This window comes from Condylura cristata, unplaced genomic scaffold (assembly GCF_000260355.1).
Source record: "Condylura cristata isolate star-nosed mole 26May11 unplaced genomic scaffold, ConCri1.0 scaffold00008, whole genome shotgun sequence".
Lineage (NCBI taxonomy): Eukaryota > Metazoa > Chordata > Mammalia > Eulipotyphla > Talpidae > Condylura > Condylura cristata.
The window spans coordinates 24,721,047-24,740,947 of record NW_004567109.1 but is presented as its reverse complement, the minus strand read 5'-3'; the positions used below and the strand labels follow the sequence as shown (position 1 = coordinate 24,740,947).

The 19,901-nt window shown below is 39.5% G+C and overlaps 1 protein-coding gene across 3 annotated transcripts in view; it reads right to left on the bottom strand.

Annotated features, from left to right (window-relative positions):
• Nucleotides 1-1,025: 1,025 nt before the first annotated feature.
• The window catches only part of NASP (nuclear autoantigenic sperm protein (histone-binding)), a 19,683-nt gene continuing 807 nt past the window's right edge, over nt 1,026-19,901 (bottom strand). Inside the window, exons 2-15 of one of the 3 annotated variants that reach the window (XM_004678944.2) lie at nt 14,152-14,199; nt 13,627-13,737; nt 11,649-11,729; nt 10,700-10,809; nt 9,045-10,040; nt 5,053-5,132; nt 4,592-4,677; nt 4,410-4,483; nt 3,739-3,927; nt 3,479-3,645; nt 2,963-3,019; nt 2,790-2,867; nt 2,139-2,267; nt 1,026-1,869 (exon numbers count right to left, since the gene is read on the bottom strand). In XM_004678944.2, coding sequence (XP_004679001.1) covers nt 1,789-1,869; nt 2,139-2,267; nt 2,790-2,867; nt 2,963-3,019; nt 3,479-3,645; nt 3,739-3,927; nt 4,410-4,483; nt 4,592-4,677; nt 5,053-5,132; nt 9,045-10,040; nt 10,700-10,809; nt 11,649-11,729; nt 13,627-13,737; nt 14,152-14,199 — 2,287 coding nt within the window. In that variant the 3' untranslated portion in view covers nt 1,026-1,788. Of the gene's footprint in view, nt 1,870-2,138; nt 2,268-2,789; nt 2,868-2,962; nt 3,020-3,478; nt 3,646-3,738; nt 3,928-4,409; nt 4,484-4,591; nt 4,678-5,052; nt 5,133-9,044; nt 10,643-10,699; nt 10,810-11,648; nt 11,730-13,626; nt 13,738-14,151; nt 14,200-19,901 lie in introns of those variants that run through there. The other 2 variants (XM_004678946.1, XM_012722589.1) reach the window with 2 other exon arrangements.

Sequence of the window (19,901 nt, the reverse complement as noted above, 5' to 3'; positions counted from 1 at the left end):
TCCTGCAGAAGAACACTTAACTGGCAGTCAAGTATAGGGGATTTGGGTCCTGGCAGTTTTGATACCCCACCCTCACTGGCTTCCTGCAGTACATGTGGGTATGAATAGCTTAATCTAATTAGGACTAGCAACTAGATTGAGGCTTCTTCTCAGATCTGTATTTACTACTCCATGTTCTGATTTAGGGTCTAGAAACATAGCGTATGTGAGCACAAAATGTAAGCTCCAACCAATTTTACCACAAGCATTGAAGTTTTTTTATACTTGTTTTCCTTTTGTAGAACAGATGGACATGCGGAACAAATGTGTTATTATTTCCACTTTTACAATACAGGAAAGGTGATATGGGAACACTTTCAACCCAGCAAAAAATAACTTTATAAAACTCATTCTCACCTGTTTTTTGCTAAAGCCTATCTTATTGCCACATCACGTTTGAGTCTTAGCTTCCTCAGGAAACCCTGCAGGAAGTCTTCCAGGTTTTCAAGGTCCCCATGAACAGAGCACTCTGGAAGCCATTTATAACTGAGATTCCAGGGTAGGTTTCCTGCTCAGTAATGTTCCTCTCCGCTGGGTTCCAGAGCAATCATTTTAAGACCTGTGTGACAGGCAAGGGCATAAGGTCTGGGTATCATGACTATTGGTTTAAACAAAAGGCTTTCAACTTGCTGTAAGAGGATACCTTCAGGAAAACATTCAAAACCTAAGGTTCTATAACAAGTTACTAAAACCATCCCAGAAAAACTTTTTTGTATTAGGGAACAAAATATCTCCTAAAATAAGGGGATCAGCAAGGCTTCCTGACTCTAAATTAGATTTGCACACAGCAAGTATTTATCCAGTGCAGCCCAGTCAAGGTCTCACACCTGGATATTGGTAAGGATTTAAGGGAATAGAGCTTTACTACCATCTGAGCCCTAGCACCCTTGGACTGGATTAGAATTATTGCTGGTCCATTTCTATCCCATTTACTTTCTGTAACAATCCTACAAACACAAGTCCAGACCATTTTTTAGCATCTTTATTTGACAAGTCAAAACTGCAAACAGGTAACAATTTAGTGTGTTGGTATATTTCAACCTTTGTATACAGAAAACAAAAGTCGGTGGGCCAGCCAACCCCCTGCCCCCCGCAATCCTTTCAGTTATATCTCAGTGTCCAGCAAAATCAGTCTCTTAATGCTGCTTTCAAACCAGAAAGCTCAAGTCTCTACAATGATCACTTCTGAAGTGTTCTTCAGAGTTCTCCAACTAGGACAAGATATGGCCCCAGTTGATAGAAAAACAAGTACCACCACCAAAGTTGTGGCTTAAGAGGCATTATTAGGAGTCCAAAGGGTATCAGCACCAAAGAGTGGGATCTTCAAACCAAGTCTTAACTTTCTGTAGTCTTCATCCAAAGATAGTATGCACATCAAAGTTTTGCAAAACAGCTAGATAGGTTCAGTCAGGTACTTAAAATGGAAGAAAATAGAGCACCATTGGGAGAAGCACATAACCACACTTTTGTTGGCCACCTCAACATTAGACAGGTAAGAACTTAAATTAGAACTTCCAACAGACATCTGTATAAAAGTGTGGGGGGAAAGGAAGTACCTTTGGCCACTATGTAAATCCTGGAGTGCTCCAAGGCACAGATCCAGTCATTATTTAGGGGAAAAAAATCGTCAAAGCCTCAACCTTTGCTTACAATCTTTATTGAAATTATACAAAAAGAATTCCCCCAAAAGTGAAAAAATACACTATATACAAAACCACTTTCCCTTAGGAGGAAGGCCATGCACCCTTCTCAACATGCGGTACTTTCAACTGTAGCTCCGGCCTCCACTGCCCCCTCTACTGCTACCCGGCTTTCAGCCTGATTCTGAGCCTGAAAGATAAACAAGAGTCTGGGTGTAAGTGACTCTAGCTTAAGTCATTCCGTTTCATACAACCTGAATTTCAGTCAGAAGAAATAAAACAGAGGTCCCCCCACATTATTGTATATAAGGTTCCATGTGTCAATGAGAATTCTTATATCCCACAATCACTAGTTTCTGGATAATCATTGTCCTTAAAAAGGGCTGCTGCACTTAGGCACTTCCAATAGCTTCAAGATGGGGAGTGCGCGTTTGGGAAGAGTCCTACTTAGTGGCTCACCTCCTCCTCCATGTTTTCTGAAACTTCATTTCCACTGGAGACTGAATCTCCACTGCCTCCATTCACCTCTGGTTCTTGTTTTGCTTTCTTTGCATCATCTTTCCGGGGGCTCTCTTCCTCTGGTTTCCTCTAAAGATATAATTGTCAAGGCTTCACAATAGTGCTTAGTGTTTTATTTAAAAGGACAACTGCAACAAACACTTTCCTAACACCTTCCCACCCGCTATGGTGCGAATAGATTCACAACTCCAAGGGTCTCTTGTCACAGGAAGGAAGTCAACCTGTTTCTGCAAATTCAGCCTTCCTAATGGAAGGGTATGGTAGGGATAACAAGGAGATCTGAACCAAACCCCAAGTTTGAATTCCTGCATTTGAGTCAGGAAACAAAAATATCAGGAGTGGGGGTGGGGAAGAAAGCTGGCTCACAGGTCTGCTGCTGAAAAGCCACTGTCGAACCTACCTGCCCACTTCCTAAAATGGGCTGATCTGACCAATGCCCCTTAGCAGCTTTCCTGTGAGTCATTTGGCCAATGAGACAGGAGCTCAAAAATCTTACAATCTTAACACCAAATGTTGAGATAGGAAAGATATTCCTGAAAGGGGGATGCAGCCTGGGGAGACAGAAAATGAATGGCCCACATGTAGACTTACCTTCTTTCTGACAAGGTGGGAAATATCAGTCACACAATTTGATGAAGAAGCACCATCTGTTGGTTTTCTACTGGCAATCTGGGGAAAATGAAACCTTTGTTAGCGATGTACAACTACATGAGACAAACACTAAGGCATAATGGTAATGGGACAAAAATCACCTAAACACCCACCATGGAAACTGAAGAGTCTCCTCCACTAGAAGTAAAACCTGAAGTAGAGCTCTCCACCTGCGTGACACATGACAAACCCAATGGGTCCAAGGACAGAACCACCATTCGTCTCACCCACAATCCTAATAGGTACCTAACATCCAAACAACTGGTCTCTCTTTGCTAGTGGTCTCTATTTACTAGCAATATCATCTATCCCCTCTGTCCATACCCACCTGCCTCCCCCAACCAGGCCTAAGTATAAATTAAACCAAAGGGCTAGAAAGCTCGCTAACATTCCCAACAGCAGTGTAAGGCAATATGGAGTTAAATCTTCAATACTTCACTAATCTAGTGGAATTCTGACAGAATAGCTTACATTTTTTAGGCTATTCCTTCCTGTCAAGAATATTTTAACACCCAAAACTAAGCATCTTTCATACAGGTACTATTATACTCCATCCTGTAGATGAGTCAATTAAGGCAAAGGTGTGTCAAGTTCGTTAATAATCAGTAGACAAAGTAAACCAAACCAACCAGAGTTGCTTTCAGTGCCAACTCAGCTACATTCCCACTACGCTGTGACTCCTTTGCATCTTCTATCTTCTCTCTAATTTCAGGTAGCAGTTCCTTCAGTTCCTCAATTTCTTTCTCATATTCAGCAGGGGATCCTTCTGTTGCCTTCATTTGCTCACTTAGTACAGCTACAAAGAACAGGCTGAAGTCATCAGTAATAGTTACCAAAAAAGAATTCTTATAAATCATTATGTAAAGCAAATGATGGCTCTTTCACTCACCCATTCTCTTCTCAATGACTTCAGTAGATTTGCTGAATTGTGCCACTGCCTCATCATACTGAGAGTTGTACCCATAGGCCAACCCCAACTGGTAATGAGTCTCTGCAAGGAGACGATCATGGGCTTCCAGGTATTGCTCTTGCAGGTGTAGACAAGCCTGAAACTCCTCCACAGCTTGGACATAATTCTCTAATTAAGGTAAAAAGGACAGTGAGCAAATGATAAGTATTAATACATAATACTTATAATATTCAGATCACTCTGCAAGGTGCTTTCTTTTTCTTCATAGTATTTCCAGAAGCCTGTTTAATATAGATCAAAATGATAACAAAACACAGGGGAGAGGTGAGAACAGGTTGGGAAGAAAATACAATGGACTATGGGTGCTTAGTGGTGGTGGCTGTGCAACAGTGACAAAGCCTAAAGGAAATGGGGCTATACTTATACTAATAAGGATATAAACCAATGGTATGGTACTTCAATTAAATAAATAAGGACCCTACTGAAAGGGTTCCATTTAGAAGAGATTTCTTGAGGAAATATAATGAAACAAACCAGAGGTCCTTATAAAATCAACTATTCACAATTTATGTATAAGCTGGGTTTTAAGGAAAATGGGCAGTGGCAAGTGGCACTGGAATCAAAGGAGAATAAAATGGAAAATGCATTACCAGATTCAACACTAACTTCTCCAAGTTTAAGGTGTGCCTGTGCAGCATAAAGCTGAGCTTCTTTAGTTTCTTGCCTAAAAGAAAAATAATCAGAACCCGTAATAGCATCTGCCCAATCCTAACCACTTTCTATTTTCACCATCATGTTCCCAGCATGAATCTATAAGCACCAAGAATTTTACCTCTTAAAAATGATCTTTGCTAAATCCAGCATATCCCAGGCAAGCTCTAGGTTCCCAATCTCCTCCTCTTCATTTTCTTGAAGAGACTAAAGTATATCCAAATTAGTGGTATAGGTTAAATACAAGGCAGACATCTTTACATTATAAATGTAGATGCATAGTTGTTTAAAAAAGACAAATTTTTAAGGATCAAAAATCATACTTTTCCCTTAAAACTTACATAACGGGCCCCTACAAAACTTCTATCCCTAATCATCACTTCATGAGAGATATTTAACAAGGTTATATGTTGGATCTTATCTTAACAGACAGGATTCCCTGGAATCAAACAGGTGACTGACTATTCTAGGCACGAAAAAAAGTCCCCAATCCCTAAGTAAGAGGCGATTGACAGCCACCCTACAATGGGTAAGTCACACACTTAACAGGAAGCAAGTGACATTATATGCATAATGATTCACCTTGTTTTCAAGAACTGAATCATTTGGTATTTCTTCAGCTTTGTCATTTTCTTTGTCCTCTTCTTCTGAGCCTTCAGTTTCTGTAAGCAAAAATTCTTCATTGAGTATACCAAGAATTATCTTCTCTAGTCAGAGATTTCAACGTCTGTCAAATAAGCTGTATTCTAAAAATGACAGGCCAGATCCTCAACCAAGTCAGGTGAACTCACTATAAAGCTAAAAGTAATTGCCTAATTCTTTTGTTCACAAATCTAACATATACTATATAGTTTATGTGTCTGGTTCAGAGCTATGTATTTCTCTTTCAAAAGTAAGCTCAGACCATTAGCTACCATTAGCTATTCCCATTAGCTATTCACTAGCCAAATGCTCCTTAATCAGTATTCCTGGTATCTTTAATCCACTTGCTAGATTATACTAATAGGTTGAAAAAAAACACCAAAAGTTAAATTACTCCAATCCATTCAGAATAAGAATGCTGGAGAGATTAGCTCTTCCACAACAGAGCTGTGGACCTTTACCAATTCTCACCAATGGGCATGCCACAGACTCCAGCCAGCTCTAGCATTTACAGAAATTTGAGCAGTATGATACAATTGGTTATTTTATTCAAGTTCTATGTTACAAATTTGTAGGCATAGTAATAATGACTTACTAACATATATTTGTAAATCAAATGCCTATATGGCTTACTAACATATACTTAATAAATCAAATGCCTGTATGGACCGGCTAAGAGAGCACGCAATTAAGTTCAAAATGTCAAGCACGTAAAATGGCCCTTTTGGGCTATAAGCAATTACTAAGTTGGTTATAGAGTACCTACCTCTACCATCTTCCATTAAACATTTTTTAAATTTCAGCAGAGTTCAAATATTGCCTTCTAATAACCCACTACAGCAATATAAATATGGCAATTAGGCCTTATACAATCAAAGTCACAAGTTAAAAGACTTTTGATCTGTCTGGGATTACTGCTTCAGACTGAGAATTGGCACAAAAAATTCCTATACATTACAAATTATAGTTAAGATCAATTTTTTAAGTCCCCTAAGCCAGTTACAAGCCAACTGCCCTCTATGGCATACATGCCCTGTTTTACCATGCGATTTGCTTTTCTCCTATTGACCATATAATTTAGTGGTTCTGAAATACATGAACACATATCATACCTCTCCATACCCAAATTTCCAAGAAGTTTGTGTATGAAGTTCCCTTATAAGGGATGGTTTTAGAGACTCTCGACAGTGAAGCCATCCTCTAGCAAAATATGAAAAAACAGTAGGGTCTATATATTTCTCCTAAGACTAAAAAGATAAAATTTATTTTCCTAATTTGTAGGAAAAAAATGACATACTCTTGCTATTCTGCATTTTGGTATCTGTTTCTCCTCATGCCACATTAGGTTGATATTTTATTGTATTTGTACATAAAAATTTTATAGGAAATAATGTCTACTGTATAATTTTATTTCTGTACTATACAATTTAAGTATAATAAATTAAAAGTGTTTTACTGTCTTAAACAGTAATTTTCCTTAAGAATGTGTACTAACCTCCATGGTATAATGAGAAAGTCAAATTTATGAGAAATTTGTTACTTGAATAAAACATTTTCCAAAAAAAACCCAACCATTTTCCAACTTTAGTAACCGTTATCTGGGTAATTAATGGTGCTGGCTTAATATTCTCAGTAAGGAGATTTGTTAAAGTATTTTCAAAGCTTCTTTGAAAATAGAATCTTTTTTTTTTTTTGGAAAATAGAATCCCTTTTTGTGCGTCTTTTACCGCTCTTTGGAGAATGCGATATACTGTTTTATTTTCTGGATTTTATATCCTCTTCAAAACATGAGCAAAGTAGTGAAAACCTGAAAAATGACTCGTGAAAGCAATCTACTCCCATAGGATGAGTCAGGTAACCACTACAGTGTAGTGTGAACATGGTCAAACTTTAACCCTGCAATTTACAAATCTTACCTAGCATGACAATTAAAACAAATCAATTATCTTTATTAGAAATATGGACAAGCCCAAGAGTTTGTAGGAAATGGGGTTTTAAAAGAACAGTATGTGCAAGATTTCAGCATATTAGTATTGCCACATAAAAAGAAATAAGGCACAGAGCCTGAGTCCTAGAACCAGAAATGTCTGAATCTTCTTTACTGGCTATATGAATTGGGAAAATTCTTAACCTCTTTTTGACATTTCTATGTTTGTAAGAAAGAAAGCTATGATACTTAGACTAGTACATTGCCACACTAAAAAAAAGTGGCTCATGGATGCTAATGTTAAGTATTTTAAATAAGAGGAAATTTTTGATAACCTGGAATGGGGGGGGGGGGCAGGGATCAGGGTGGATGTAAGAACTAAAGGCCCTTCCAGGCCTGCCTGGTGGCTCAGGGATTAAAGTTTCAGTGCTATGAAGCTATTACCAGCCACTGCAGTATGAGTATGATCCCCAACCAGGCAACTAACCCACATGGCGCAACAGACGTCTCCTGCTTTACCTGCTGCTCCCCTCAGCAGTGTATTTCAGTGGATATTGCCTGTTCTGCTCTCCCCGCATCTCATTCTTTTCAACCTCCCCACCCCCCCAATTCTGGCCTACACCCCATTCTTGTATGCATAAATAAATAAGTCTTTTTTTAAAAAAGTCCTCCCAGAGCAGTCAAGTTTGGGAAAAATAACACATTCAAGTCAGATCTAGAGTCAGATTCCTCCTGTGTTGTGGTTTATGACTCTGAACAAGTGATCAGAGCCTTAACCTCCTCGTTGCTGTAACTGGATTAGTAAGTAATATTTAAAACAAAAATCCAACTTAAAAGAGTGCCAGCAGGGTTCCTTTTACTACTTTGCTCAGATGAAGACATGGGTTTTGTTTGAAATGTGGAATTCAGTTCTGTGCTTTTTCCATTAGCAAGTCAAATAAGCAGACCAAAGGTACTACCATTTAACCAATAGTTCACTTCTGATTATCACTGCCTGTGCTGGCTGGAGTGCGGGGACCTGCACATAGGTAAGTTTCCCAGAATGACCTGCAAATACCGAGTCTTTGAAAATCTAAAATTTAAAAGAGAATTTATGAAGCAATCTGGTTACTATACAGATGTAATGATTAATTGGAATATACCTGTAGTTATTAATACCATTGTTAGATGAATCTTATAGACAGTAGAATCCTCAAATGATAGCACAACTCAAGTCAGACGTGCCAATTAAGTAATTAGAGGCTCACACTCTTGATGAAACCGAGTCACAATCAGACCATTACTATACAATGCACCTGTACTTTATAATGTTCTAAGTAAAAGAAAAAATTCAGTTTAGCAGCCAAAGCAAGCATGTATTAAGGCAAGAAAGCAGCAGGAGGGCTAATGGTTTTTTTGTTGCCTTTTAGAGATAACTCACCAACATGAATATGCCTCTAAACACTTCCTGAAGACTAAAGGTAGAGGTACGCCAGAATTTTCTGGGGATAGAGCATTTAAGAGTTAACTGCGTTCATTTAAATGGCATGCCTGTTTAAGTGTACCAATTCAGTGGATTCTACTGCTCTAATCCTGCTTTCTAAAGCAGACAAAAGGAACTGTGTGAACATTAAATAAATCCAGAGGCATGCAAGTGAACATCCATTCAGCATTCTCTGCCAGCCTACTCCACTGTACCCTACCTCCACCATCCCCCTCCTCCATCCCCCTTTATTGGCTAGTATGTTGCCAATACAATAACTTGTTACTGGTTGCTAGCCAAGTCTCAGAAATCAAAGAAGGCCTATTTTGCAGTTAGTAAAAGCGTTAGTTTATAAGCCAGCTAAAGAAGACTTGCTTTTGTACTTGCTCACAACCTTCTTAAACTATTCCCATTTTTATTTAGCCCTTTCCTAATCCAAAGGCAGACGGAAAATCCTGAATGGAAGGCTAACTTTTACCCATGATTAGTGAGTCAAATCCAGAATGTACTCCACCCACTGCAGCTCTTGCATATCCCGGTTACCTTCACCCTCTTTCATCTGTTCTTCTCTTTCTTCTGTCTCTTCATTAGCAGCTATATTAACTTTGTCTTCAGGAGATTTCTCAGTAGCCCCCTGGGCTACTTTGTTCTCAACCCCATCTCCAGCTGCCTCAGATTCTTCTACGGACTGTTTAGTCTCCTGGCTAACCAATTCTGCCCTGACCTCCTCTACTCCTAAGCTATCTTTTGTTTGTGTCAGTTCTTCTGCAGCAGACTGTGGTTCAGTAACAGTCTGATCACCTGCACTTGACAGTCCATTGAATATACCATCCTTAGGGAAAACTGCAGCCTCCTGCCCAAGTTTCTCAGAGGTTTCTGATCTAGCTCTTGTGGCTGAGGCTTCTGTAGCCTCTGCTGTCACCTCTGGTGACTCTCCAGGAGGTACTTCTTGCAATACTAGCTGCTCAAGAACAGCCTTTCCTGGCTCATTTTCAGAGGTAGTTTTATCCTCCTTTGACTCATCCCCACCCACATCCACTGGTTTAACTACTGGATCTAGAGGCCCTGCTACCTCCACTGTAGTGCCCAGCTTTCCTGGGGTCAAATCAGGCTTCTCTTCTGAAGCTTCGGGCTTTCCCTCTATGCTCACAATTACTTCTCCCTGCTTTTCCTGAACTTTTCCTCTGCACTCTTCTTGGACATCAGTTCCAGAAACTGATTTTTCCTTCTCAGCATCTGGTTCTTCCTGTTCTGGCTTCCCAGAAATTGTCTCAGCTTCACTGAATCCTTCTGGTTCTGCTGCTCCTTTTGCTGCCTCAGTGGTTTCAGTTACTTGATTTGGAGCTGACTCAACTTTTTCCTGTTGTTCTTCTGAAGGTTCACCTATATCCATATCTTCTCTTCCACCCTTCTCCATTTCAGTCTCCTGTTCTTTATCAGTTTCAGGCTTTACCAGAGACTTCTCTTCTGTAATTTTTGTTTCTTCTTTTTCTCCCATGGCGTCATAAACCTGTTCTCTCAACTCTTCCCTTGCTTCCTCTACATGGTTAAAGAACATGAAGCATAAATGTCTTCGAGTTTAATGATAAAGGCATAAATGGAAACTAAACACACATTCCCTTTAAACCCTCAAACAGCCTGTTTAACTTTTAGCAGAAGTCCTAAAAATTATCTACCCCCATGAGAAAAGCAAAGGGAAAGCCCCAGCTAGCAGAGCAACTTACAGCAAAAGAAACCCAACCTCCTTAAATTCGTTTTACTTGAATATTTTGATTATCAGCTAAGAAGATGCCAAGCTTTACATTGTCCTTTAAATCTTAGACTTCCATCTCTGGCCAAACTCAATTCAGAAATTAACATTTTAAGACACAGTTAAAAAGCTCCAAAAGCACTGCTTAAAATAACTGAGCTGCAGACTTAAAATGTTTCATCAGAAAAATGTTTACGGTTGTTATATTACTTAGAACATCAATTAAGTACTCAAGATTTATTTGGGAAATTTTCCATTTACAAAAACCTGCTGTACATTTCAGTGACCGGCTACCTCCTCCACTGCAGTTTCAACCAGATGAAGGGATGTAGGCACCACCCCAGACATCTTAAAGAGATCATCCAGGATAGAAAGAGCCCTATTTCCATCATTTGTGCACAACACATATATGTCACATGTCTTGAATGCCACATGCAACTCCACATACCATCTATGTTATCATTATTTTCTACCAGAGATTCATCTTCTGTTTTTTCTCCTTCCTCCTCTTCCACATGCACACCTTCCAGGGCATTTCCCAACACACCATTCTCCATTCTAGGAGAACAAAAGGAGAAAGTACCAAAGGTATGATGGCTAAAACCTAAGACAGAAAACTGTAGTCTGATTATATAAAAACAACTGCAGAGAATATAAATGTTTTAAGTTCTCATATGAAAGAAAAGCAATGAATCAAAACTATATATCAAGCTTATAAAAACACTAAAAGAAACAAGCATATACTCCCCATCAAGCCACCTAAAAAGCATTGGTAACTCTTGTCAAAATATGGTCAGTGTCTATTTTCTTTACAACAGAACCTTACTTCCTAAACATTGCATCACCCATCTTTTCAAGATAGCCAAAAACATTCTGGCAATATTTTCACAAGTCAGAATGCTTTGTTGATTATAAAATTGGGAAAAACACCAGAACTTATATTACAAATAGATTAAGATTATTTGCTAGTTGTATACCCCTAATATATCGTATCTGATTAACATATGCTGGTGGGAAATACATCAGATGCCTTTGTCTGATTTACTACATTCTCATATGGTAATATTTTCTCATTGTCTTTCATTCACTTGTTTGTTTTGGGCTATCTGAATGCTTTTAAAGGTTCTCTCTACTATTAGACTTTGGTCAAATATTAACCATGCACCAAAGGAAAGTTAGTTCACTACTTCTAATAACCCTAAAGTAAAGTACCTTTCAAAACTCATATTTCATGCTCCTTCTAACCTCCCTTTTCTGAGTTAAACTGTTATCACTTAGTTCGTGTGAAATCTCAAAGTCAGTAAGTAGTAGTAGCAATAAGCGAGTTTATAAACATACCATTAAAGTGATACAAAACACACTCTACTTACAAATTACAGTATTAAAGACATACTTACCTTGCCAACTCCAAAAGTGATTTCCCATAGAAAAAGAAGGCTTCTCCACACTCATTAGCAGTCTCTCCATATTTCTTACCTCTATGAACAAAATTTAAAACCTGAAATAACATGTAGCCCAAAGCATTTCTAGATTTTTATAATTAAAATGATACCTCTCCAATAATGCATTTTTCTAAAAAACCAATTACAACCCCCCCCCCGCCTCCTTTGCATTCAAATTAAACTCAAGGTACATTTTTGTCTATGTATGTTCTACATGATATCAATTTACTATAGTCGGCATATAATCAAAAGCAAACTAAATGAATAGGTATCTTCTCTATAGGATGGGCCAGAAGATCTCTGGATATAATAGTTGAAGGCCCTCCCTGGTGGTGTGATGGGTGGGAGCAGAGCACTGTGAAGCTATCTGAAGCCATTGCATGATGGGTTTGATACCTGGGCAGGGAGCTGACCCACATGGCACAGCAGACCTCTCCTGACCCACTCCTGCTCCTCTCAACAGTGTATTTCAGTCTTACCTGTTTTGCTCCCCACACCTTTTGCCTATAACCCCAGTTCTTCCATAAGTAGCTTTTAAAAAAAAAAAAGAGTCCTCCCCAGCCCCAGTGGCGCATTGGGTTAGAGTGCAGCACTGCAAGCTAGCGCAGCAGCTTCAGTGTGAGTTTGATACTCTGTCCCAGAGGTGACCCACGTGGTACAGCAGACTGCTTCTGTCTCAGTGTTCCTCTCAGCAGTGTACTCCACCAATCTACCTGGTTCTGTTCCCAACTCTGTCTCTGGTGAATCCTCTCCCACCCCTGTACCTCTGGCCTATACCCCAGTTTGTATGCATAAATAAATCTTTTTTAAAAAAAAATTTCAGGGCCCTCCCTGGTGGCGCAGCGGGTTAAAGCACAGCACTGAGAATCTAAAGCCGCTCTTGCATGAGTTCGATTCCTGCCTGCCCCGGAGGTGACCACATGGTGTGGCAGACCTCTCCTGACCCGCCCGCTGCTCCCCTCAGCAGTGTACTTCTTGATCTGCCTGTTCTGTTCCCCACTCTGTCTCTGGTGAAGCCTCTCACCGTCCCTGAGCCTCTGGCCTATACCCCAGTTCTGTATGCACAAATAAATAAATAAATCTTTAAAAAAAAAAAATTTTAAAAAAAATTTCAAATTTTTCTCCCAAATACTCTTTGAGTAGCAGAAGTGAAAATACCATTATCTCTCTAGGAATCTGGGAGGAAAAAAGCTAGGATGTTTATTTGTGCTTAATCTTAATCTAATCTAAATCTCCACCCCCAAAGACAGAACTATATGGGGCCACTTCATGGTAGCTGCCAACTTCTAAGCAGCTGCAACTGATGATAATGTTCAGAATTTATAGGGCGATAGCATTAAGAGTAGGGCAACCATCCATCATGGCTTGCTTGGGGGCTGAAGTGTTTTCCCTAGGACTCAAGATTTATCAAAAGTTAAAATTGGATAAGTCCCAAAACAGGGACATGCTAGGTAGTAATGACTACCTATTCTAGGTAGTAATGACTAGAAAACAAATGACCTGTGCCTCTGCAAAATCAAAGGCTAACATTGCTCAGATACACACACAGACACACATATGTATATATTAGTTACAGAAATAAGATAATCAGATCCTTTAAAAATCTATTTTTTTTTTTTTTTTAAATATTTAACGGTTGAGAGGATTCACCAGAGACAGAGAAGGGAGTAGATCAGGCAGAGTGATGAAGTACACTGCTGAGTGGAGCAGCGGGCGAGACAGGAGAGGTCTGTAGTGTCATGTGGGTCACCTCTGGGGCTAGGGACTGAACTCCCACTTAAGTGCTATGGCCAGCTTGCAGTGTTGCCTCCTAACCTGTTGCACCACCAGGGAGGACCCCTACTCTTCATTCTTTATCCCCATGAAAAAACTTTTCATGACTCAAATTTATTTAAAAGTGTATATATCACATCATAGCAGAAACAGCACTTACAAAAGACTAGCTGCTTCCTGGAATGCATTGACAGCGCCTGGAATATCACCCATCACCAGATGTTTCTGTCCCAAACCCAGTAGCTTCTTTGCTTCACTATCCACATCCATACTGCAAGAAATTTTTTTTTCAAATGTTAAATGCTATTAACATCAACTTTTTTCAAATACTTGCTGCATTAAATTTACAATTTGTATAAACTTTTGAACTAATCTGGCAAGGCTTGGCTAGTTCACTTATCATTACAAAAGCAAAAGTAATCTCAAATGCAACATTCTCAGAACTTTTCTTAAAGGTTTATCAACTCATACTAACCTACATAGTATGTTACTGTAAATATGTTAATTATGTAACACATGAAATAAATCATAAAAAAATCAAATTCATACTAGTTAAAAGCAAAATTAATTCAAGAAACATTTGGACAACTTGTTAGCTATTAAAAATTATGAAACTGCCCTCAAGTTATATAGTTTAGTTTATATTCTAGATATTAATCTAATTTTACCATGTATATAATCTTACCTCTCTACTTTATCTGCAGAGGTAGATGGAGCAGGAACATCTTCAATTCTGTAATGAAAAATTGAGAAAATTACAATGAAGGTTGTTTTAAGCCTGGAAATCATATAAAGAATTGCTATAGTGATCATTACTAAATACTGGTTGTTTTAAGAGTTTAATTCCTACTTACATTATCAAATTCAATCCTTTCTCATCTCCAAGTATTTGTTAAATGTTATTTGCTAGGTATGAGGCAAACTGTAATGAGCAAGACAGTCACATCCTATCCCTGAATGTGACCAAGCACAAGTATTTGTATAATGCAATGTATGCATTCCTGGAAGATCTCATTCTGAAAAATTGCTCACTAAAAAGTTAAGACTTGGGGCATGGTATTGCAAAGGGGTAAGCCTCAGCAGCCACTACAGCTAGAATACAATCCCTGGCCAGGAACTAACCCACATGGTACAGCAGACCTCTAGACTTGCTCTCTTTAACCACTACTCCCCTCAGCAGTGTATTTCAGTCAATCTGCCTGACCTGCTTCCTACTCTGTTGCTGGTGAACACTCTAACCCTCTACACCTCTGGCCTGTACATACCTCAGCTCTTACATGAATAAATCTTTTTTTTTTAATTTAAAGCATTTTCCAAGCATTCATTATTTTTTTAATCCTGAATGCTAAAACATTTCATAGTATGTGTCCTGCAAAGGTCTAGAAGAACCCACTCAGTAGTAATGAGTATTCCTAAATCCTCAGACTGCTCCAGAAAATCCATTTCCCAATGAAAGAAATCAAGACTCCATGGGTCTCCCTGGTGGCCTAGGGGTCAAGTCTCCATGATATCACCACCAAGGTTTGAGTTCAATCTCTGGCCAGAAAACTAACACACACACAGCATAGCATACCTCTCCTGTCTTGCCGTGTAGTTCAGTAGACCCACCTGGTTCTGTTTCTGGGGAACCCTCTCACCACCATAACTCTGGTCTATACTCCAGTTCTTCTACGCAAAAAGATCAAAAATAAGCAAGGGCCTCCCTGATGGCGCAAAGGGTTAAAGCGCAGGACTATGACACTATGACCAGCCACTGCAGATTCCCTGCCTCCAGGGAGGTGACCCACATGGCACAGCAGACCTCACCTATCTTGCCCACCGCTCCCCTCAGCACTATATTTCAGTAGTTCCACCTGTTCTTCCCACTCTGTCTCTGGAGAATCCTCTCACCCCTTGCACCTCTGGCCTGTACCTGAGTTCCTGTATGAATAGATAAATCTTAAAAAGAATTATAGGGACTAAATTTAGCATCCAGTCAGTGATTACCATTACCAATGTTTAAATAGCCTAAAGAGGGGGAAAGGCCCACTTAAGCAGGATGAACAAACCTGTGTAACTCACTACACACCTACCATTGGATCTGATGACCAGGAGCTGAGATATTACCTATCTCTGCAACTCTATAATCTAGTTTAAAAATATTTGCTAAATGAAAAAGCAAACAGAAGACAAGAAAATGGAGAGTAAGGACGTAGACTACATCTAAAGAAGTTTGGCTAAGAGGGGAGAGAAGCAAATACAGTAGCTTAATACTGACTGACATGACAGATAATTTTTTTTTAAAGATTTATTTATTTATTCATACAGAACTGGGGTACAGGCCAGAGATGCGGAGGGTGAGAGGATTCACCAGAGACAGAGTGGGGAGCAGAACAGGCAGATCTACGAAGTACACTGCTGAGGGGAGCAGCGGGCGGGTCAGGAGAGGTCTGCCGCACCATGTGGTCACCTCCAGGGCAAGCGGGGATCGAACTCATGCGGAAGTGGCTTAAGCTTCTTAGTGCAGTGTTTTAACCCGCTGCGCCACCAGGGAGGGCCGACAGATAATTTTTTAAAAAGATTTATTTACACATAGAAGAACTGGGGTACAAGCCAGAGGTTGGGGGGATGTGAGGATTCACTAGAGACAGAATGGGGAGCAGGTCAGCAGGTCTGCTATACCAGGTGGGTCGCCTCCCTGGCAGGGAATCAAACTTGTGCTACAGTGTCTTGGAGAGCTTTATAGTGATGGGCTTTAAATGACTGCACCACCAGGGAGGGCCCAGATAAAAAAAGTTGTTTGAATGCAAAGAAAACAGTGCTATATAAGGGTTTTTAAAAAAAGCACCCAGAGGCCAATTAGTTGCTGCTAAGCAACCAGATAAGAGATAAGCACAAACCTCCAATTGTTTTTGATCTACAAGGTATGTTTTTACTGAAAATTCTAAATCTGAAGAAAAGTGTCATACTCAGTTGTTTTTTGAACACCCTGAAGAAAACATACTACAGCCCTGGCTAGACTTTATCAGGACACCACTCACAGGTAATCCTACCACACTCCCTAGAAAGCTTATCTCCAAAATGACCATTTCTCTCCTCAAATTCCCTACATTATGCACTCCTTTACTTCTAGGTAGATGCTGCACTTCACTTTACTGAGCAAACAGACAAGTTCTCCCCCTTCCTAGACCTGCAAAACTACCAATGAAACCATCTGTACGTCAATTACCTCTTTTTTGTGAATAGTGTCCCTGCTACAATCTTCATATAGCTGCTTGTCTTTTTTTTTTTTTTAAGACCATACCTAACTATTCAATCTAAACCATTCAGTTACTCACATTACCTTTAAAATAAGGTAAGTGAATTCTGTCTCTGGTGAATGCTCTTCCCCCATGGCTTACACCCCAGTTCTTACATATATAAATAAAATAAATCTTAAAAAGTAAAATATAGGGGGAATATGCTACAACCTGGGAGGAAAGAAAACTGCTTTATGAAATTCTTCTGTAAAAGTGAACCTCGCCCTCAGGTTAACGTGTAGATGTCCTCCCTACCATCATTTTACAAATGGGAAAACTGAAGCCAGAAATGGAAATCCACTTTTCCTGACTCCTACTCATATTCATCAGAAAATTTAGCATCAGCTGTCACCATCCCCTAGAAAATTTTAATACCCTACAAGTAAAATTTCAACACCCACGTATGTATGACAGAATGGATAAAATGTGGTATCTTCAGTTAAGTACAAAATAAATCTTTAAAAAAATTAATTTGAGCACGTATGTGCTTTTAAGAGTTTTTTTAATTTTTAAATAGGGTTTGAAATACTTGGAATGTTTAAATAGATAAGGTTTCTCACACATTACAACACTAGTTGAGCATAAACCCATAGTTAATTCACAAAGCTATCGTAACATATCTTAAACAGGAAAATACTACATACCAACAACCTAAGTAAGCCTCATATACTGAACAAAGCACTACGGAAACAAATGGCAAACCTCAGAACTTTAAAGAATAATTAGACCACTTGTTCTGCAAGCCACATTCTTCTAACACAAATCTAAGATATTATTAAACTAAACCAATATTCAATTCACCACTTAAAACTTCCTTTCTGGGGCCCTCCCTCTGGTGCAGTGGGTTAAAGTGCAGCACTAGGAGGCCCTGGAAGACACTGCAGCAGTTTGAACCTGGGCCAGGGTGGCAGACCTCTCCTAGCCCACATACTGCTCCCCCTCAGCAGTACATCTGCCTGTTCTGCTCCCCACTTTCTCTGGTGAATGTACTCATCCCCTGAACCTCTGGCCTGTACCTCAGTTCTGTATGCATAAATAAATCTTAAAAAACAAAACACTTTCCTTTCTGAACTTTGCCAATTCTCCTTCAGTTCAAACTTCTATATTCTTTCTTTCATAATAAAAAAGGTTAATAAGCACTATGTAGGAAGCTAAAAATAATAAAAATCACTTACCATATAGACAATATTACCTTTAGCAATGTTATTTAAATGACATGACAGAAGTCAAGTGGTAACTTTTTTACAATGACAAACTGATACAACATCACTATTTTACACAGTGACTCTGTACTGAGTTTTATTTCTCATTCCATCCCTGCCAACTCTACTGTACTGGAAGTTGAGTTATTATTCTCTCAATGATTATATTGAAATAATGATCAGTCTTATCAAAATCTAAACTCAAGTCATCTTCTTTACCCTCTTACAGGCAGCATTCCTCCATTAGGTATGTTGGTGGGGCAACTCAGGGTTTTACCTGATTGGCAAAGTTCAGAAAGGAAATAATAAGTTCATAAGTTGCAAACTAAAGCCTAGGCATTTGTATGTATTGTGCTTTTTTTTTAAAAGATTTATTTTTATTCATATAGAACTGGGGTACAGGCCAGAAATACGGAGGGTGAAAGGATTCACCAGAGACAGAGGGGAGCAGAAAAGGCAGATCTCCCAAGTACACTGCTGAGGGGAGCAGGGGCTGGTCAGCAGTGGTCTGCCGCGCCATGTGGAGCCATGTAGATCTCCTCCAGGGCAGGCGGGGATCGAACTCATGCAGAGGTGGCTTAAGCTTCTTAGTGCTGTGCTTTAAGCGGCTGTGCCACCAGGGAGGGCCCTGTATTGTGCTTTTTAAAAATGCTTTCATTTGAGCCACGTGAGTATTATGAGAAGTCAAGATTAGGATGAAGAATTAACTTCAAGTTATTAAATAGTAGTCTAGATTGAATCTCTGCTTTTCAAATTTTATTCCCTTATTACACTCAGAAAAGCTTAGTTAAAAAGATACTGCATAAAAACCATTAATTAATCTGTGAGGACAATACAGGCAGCATTCTCCATTAAATATGTGGGGCTACTCAGAGTTTTGTAAAGGCACGTACGACCTGCAGAAGATGGAAATTAGTTCATTAACCTCACTATGTATAGACACAAATGACATCTGAAAATCTGCAAGGGATACATTCGGCATAATTATACCTTAAGGGAAAAAAATACAGCATTTATATATTATAGTGTGAAGATCATCCAATTGGAGTAACTGCTAGAGTTACCTATGGCACCATAAAATGGTATTCTGAGCATCAATAGCAAAGAAAGACTTCTTTATCACTTACAAACCTAATCTATCCCGCTTCTATCAGACAAAAATGGGCTAAAATGGTATCTGAATTTAAAATTGTATTTCCCAAACGATTCTGAGGGTGAACCACAACTCAACATGAACCCAACCAGGAAACTACCCCAAAGGATCATTGGTAGCAGAGTAGAGGTAAAAGCACTGGTATTAGTACAGTCTTAGTTGAAGCTTTCAAAGGCTCAATCATAACCTCACAGCAACCTTTCCTTGGGGAGGAGGAAGCTAACTTCCAAAGCACACCAGAGAAAGAAAAAAGTGCACAGTAAGAGAATAAAACAGACCCCAAAATGATTAGAAAGCCAAAACTTAGAAGAACACTTGTTTCTTCCATTTAATGTTATTATCCCTTCAATGTTAAATCTTAACGTGACACTATGCCTCTTTTAAACCGATCATATTTTCTCATTCTCTCCAGTCCTTCTAACACACTTCGTGTATACTTACTGCCAACTCACCTAGCAACCAAATACAGCTGGGAAGGGAGGAGTTTCACGTTACGACTAGATTAAGATGCTTAATGTCTTCCTGAAGCTGCCAAGCCTCCTCTCCCAAACACCCTCAAAATCTAAAATCACGATTCCCTAAATCATATGTCGAGGAAGTAGGCTAGTCAAGGGTAAGAGGGCACAAGTTAAGCGAGCAAGACCCGGGGATACAAGATTCAAGCCGCCCCTCCGCGGAAGTCCAAGAATCTAGCTGAGCTGCAGTCCCAAACAATGGAGTTTTCGCGCCTCCTCAGGGCCCCGCCCCCTGATCCACAGCCGGCTGAGGGGAAGCCAACGCTAGCGCGCAAGGCCCCGCCCCC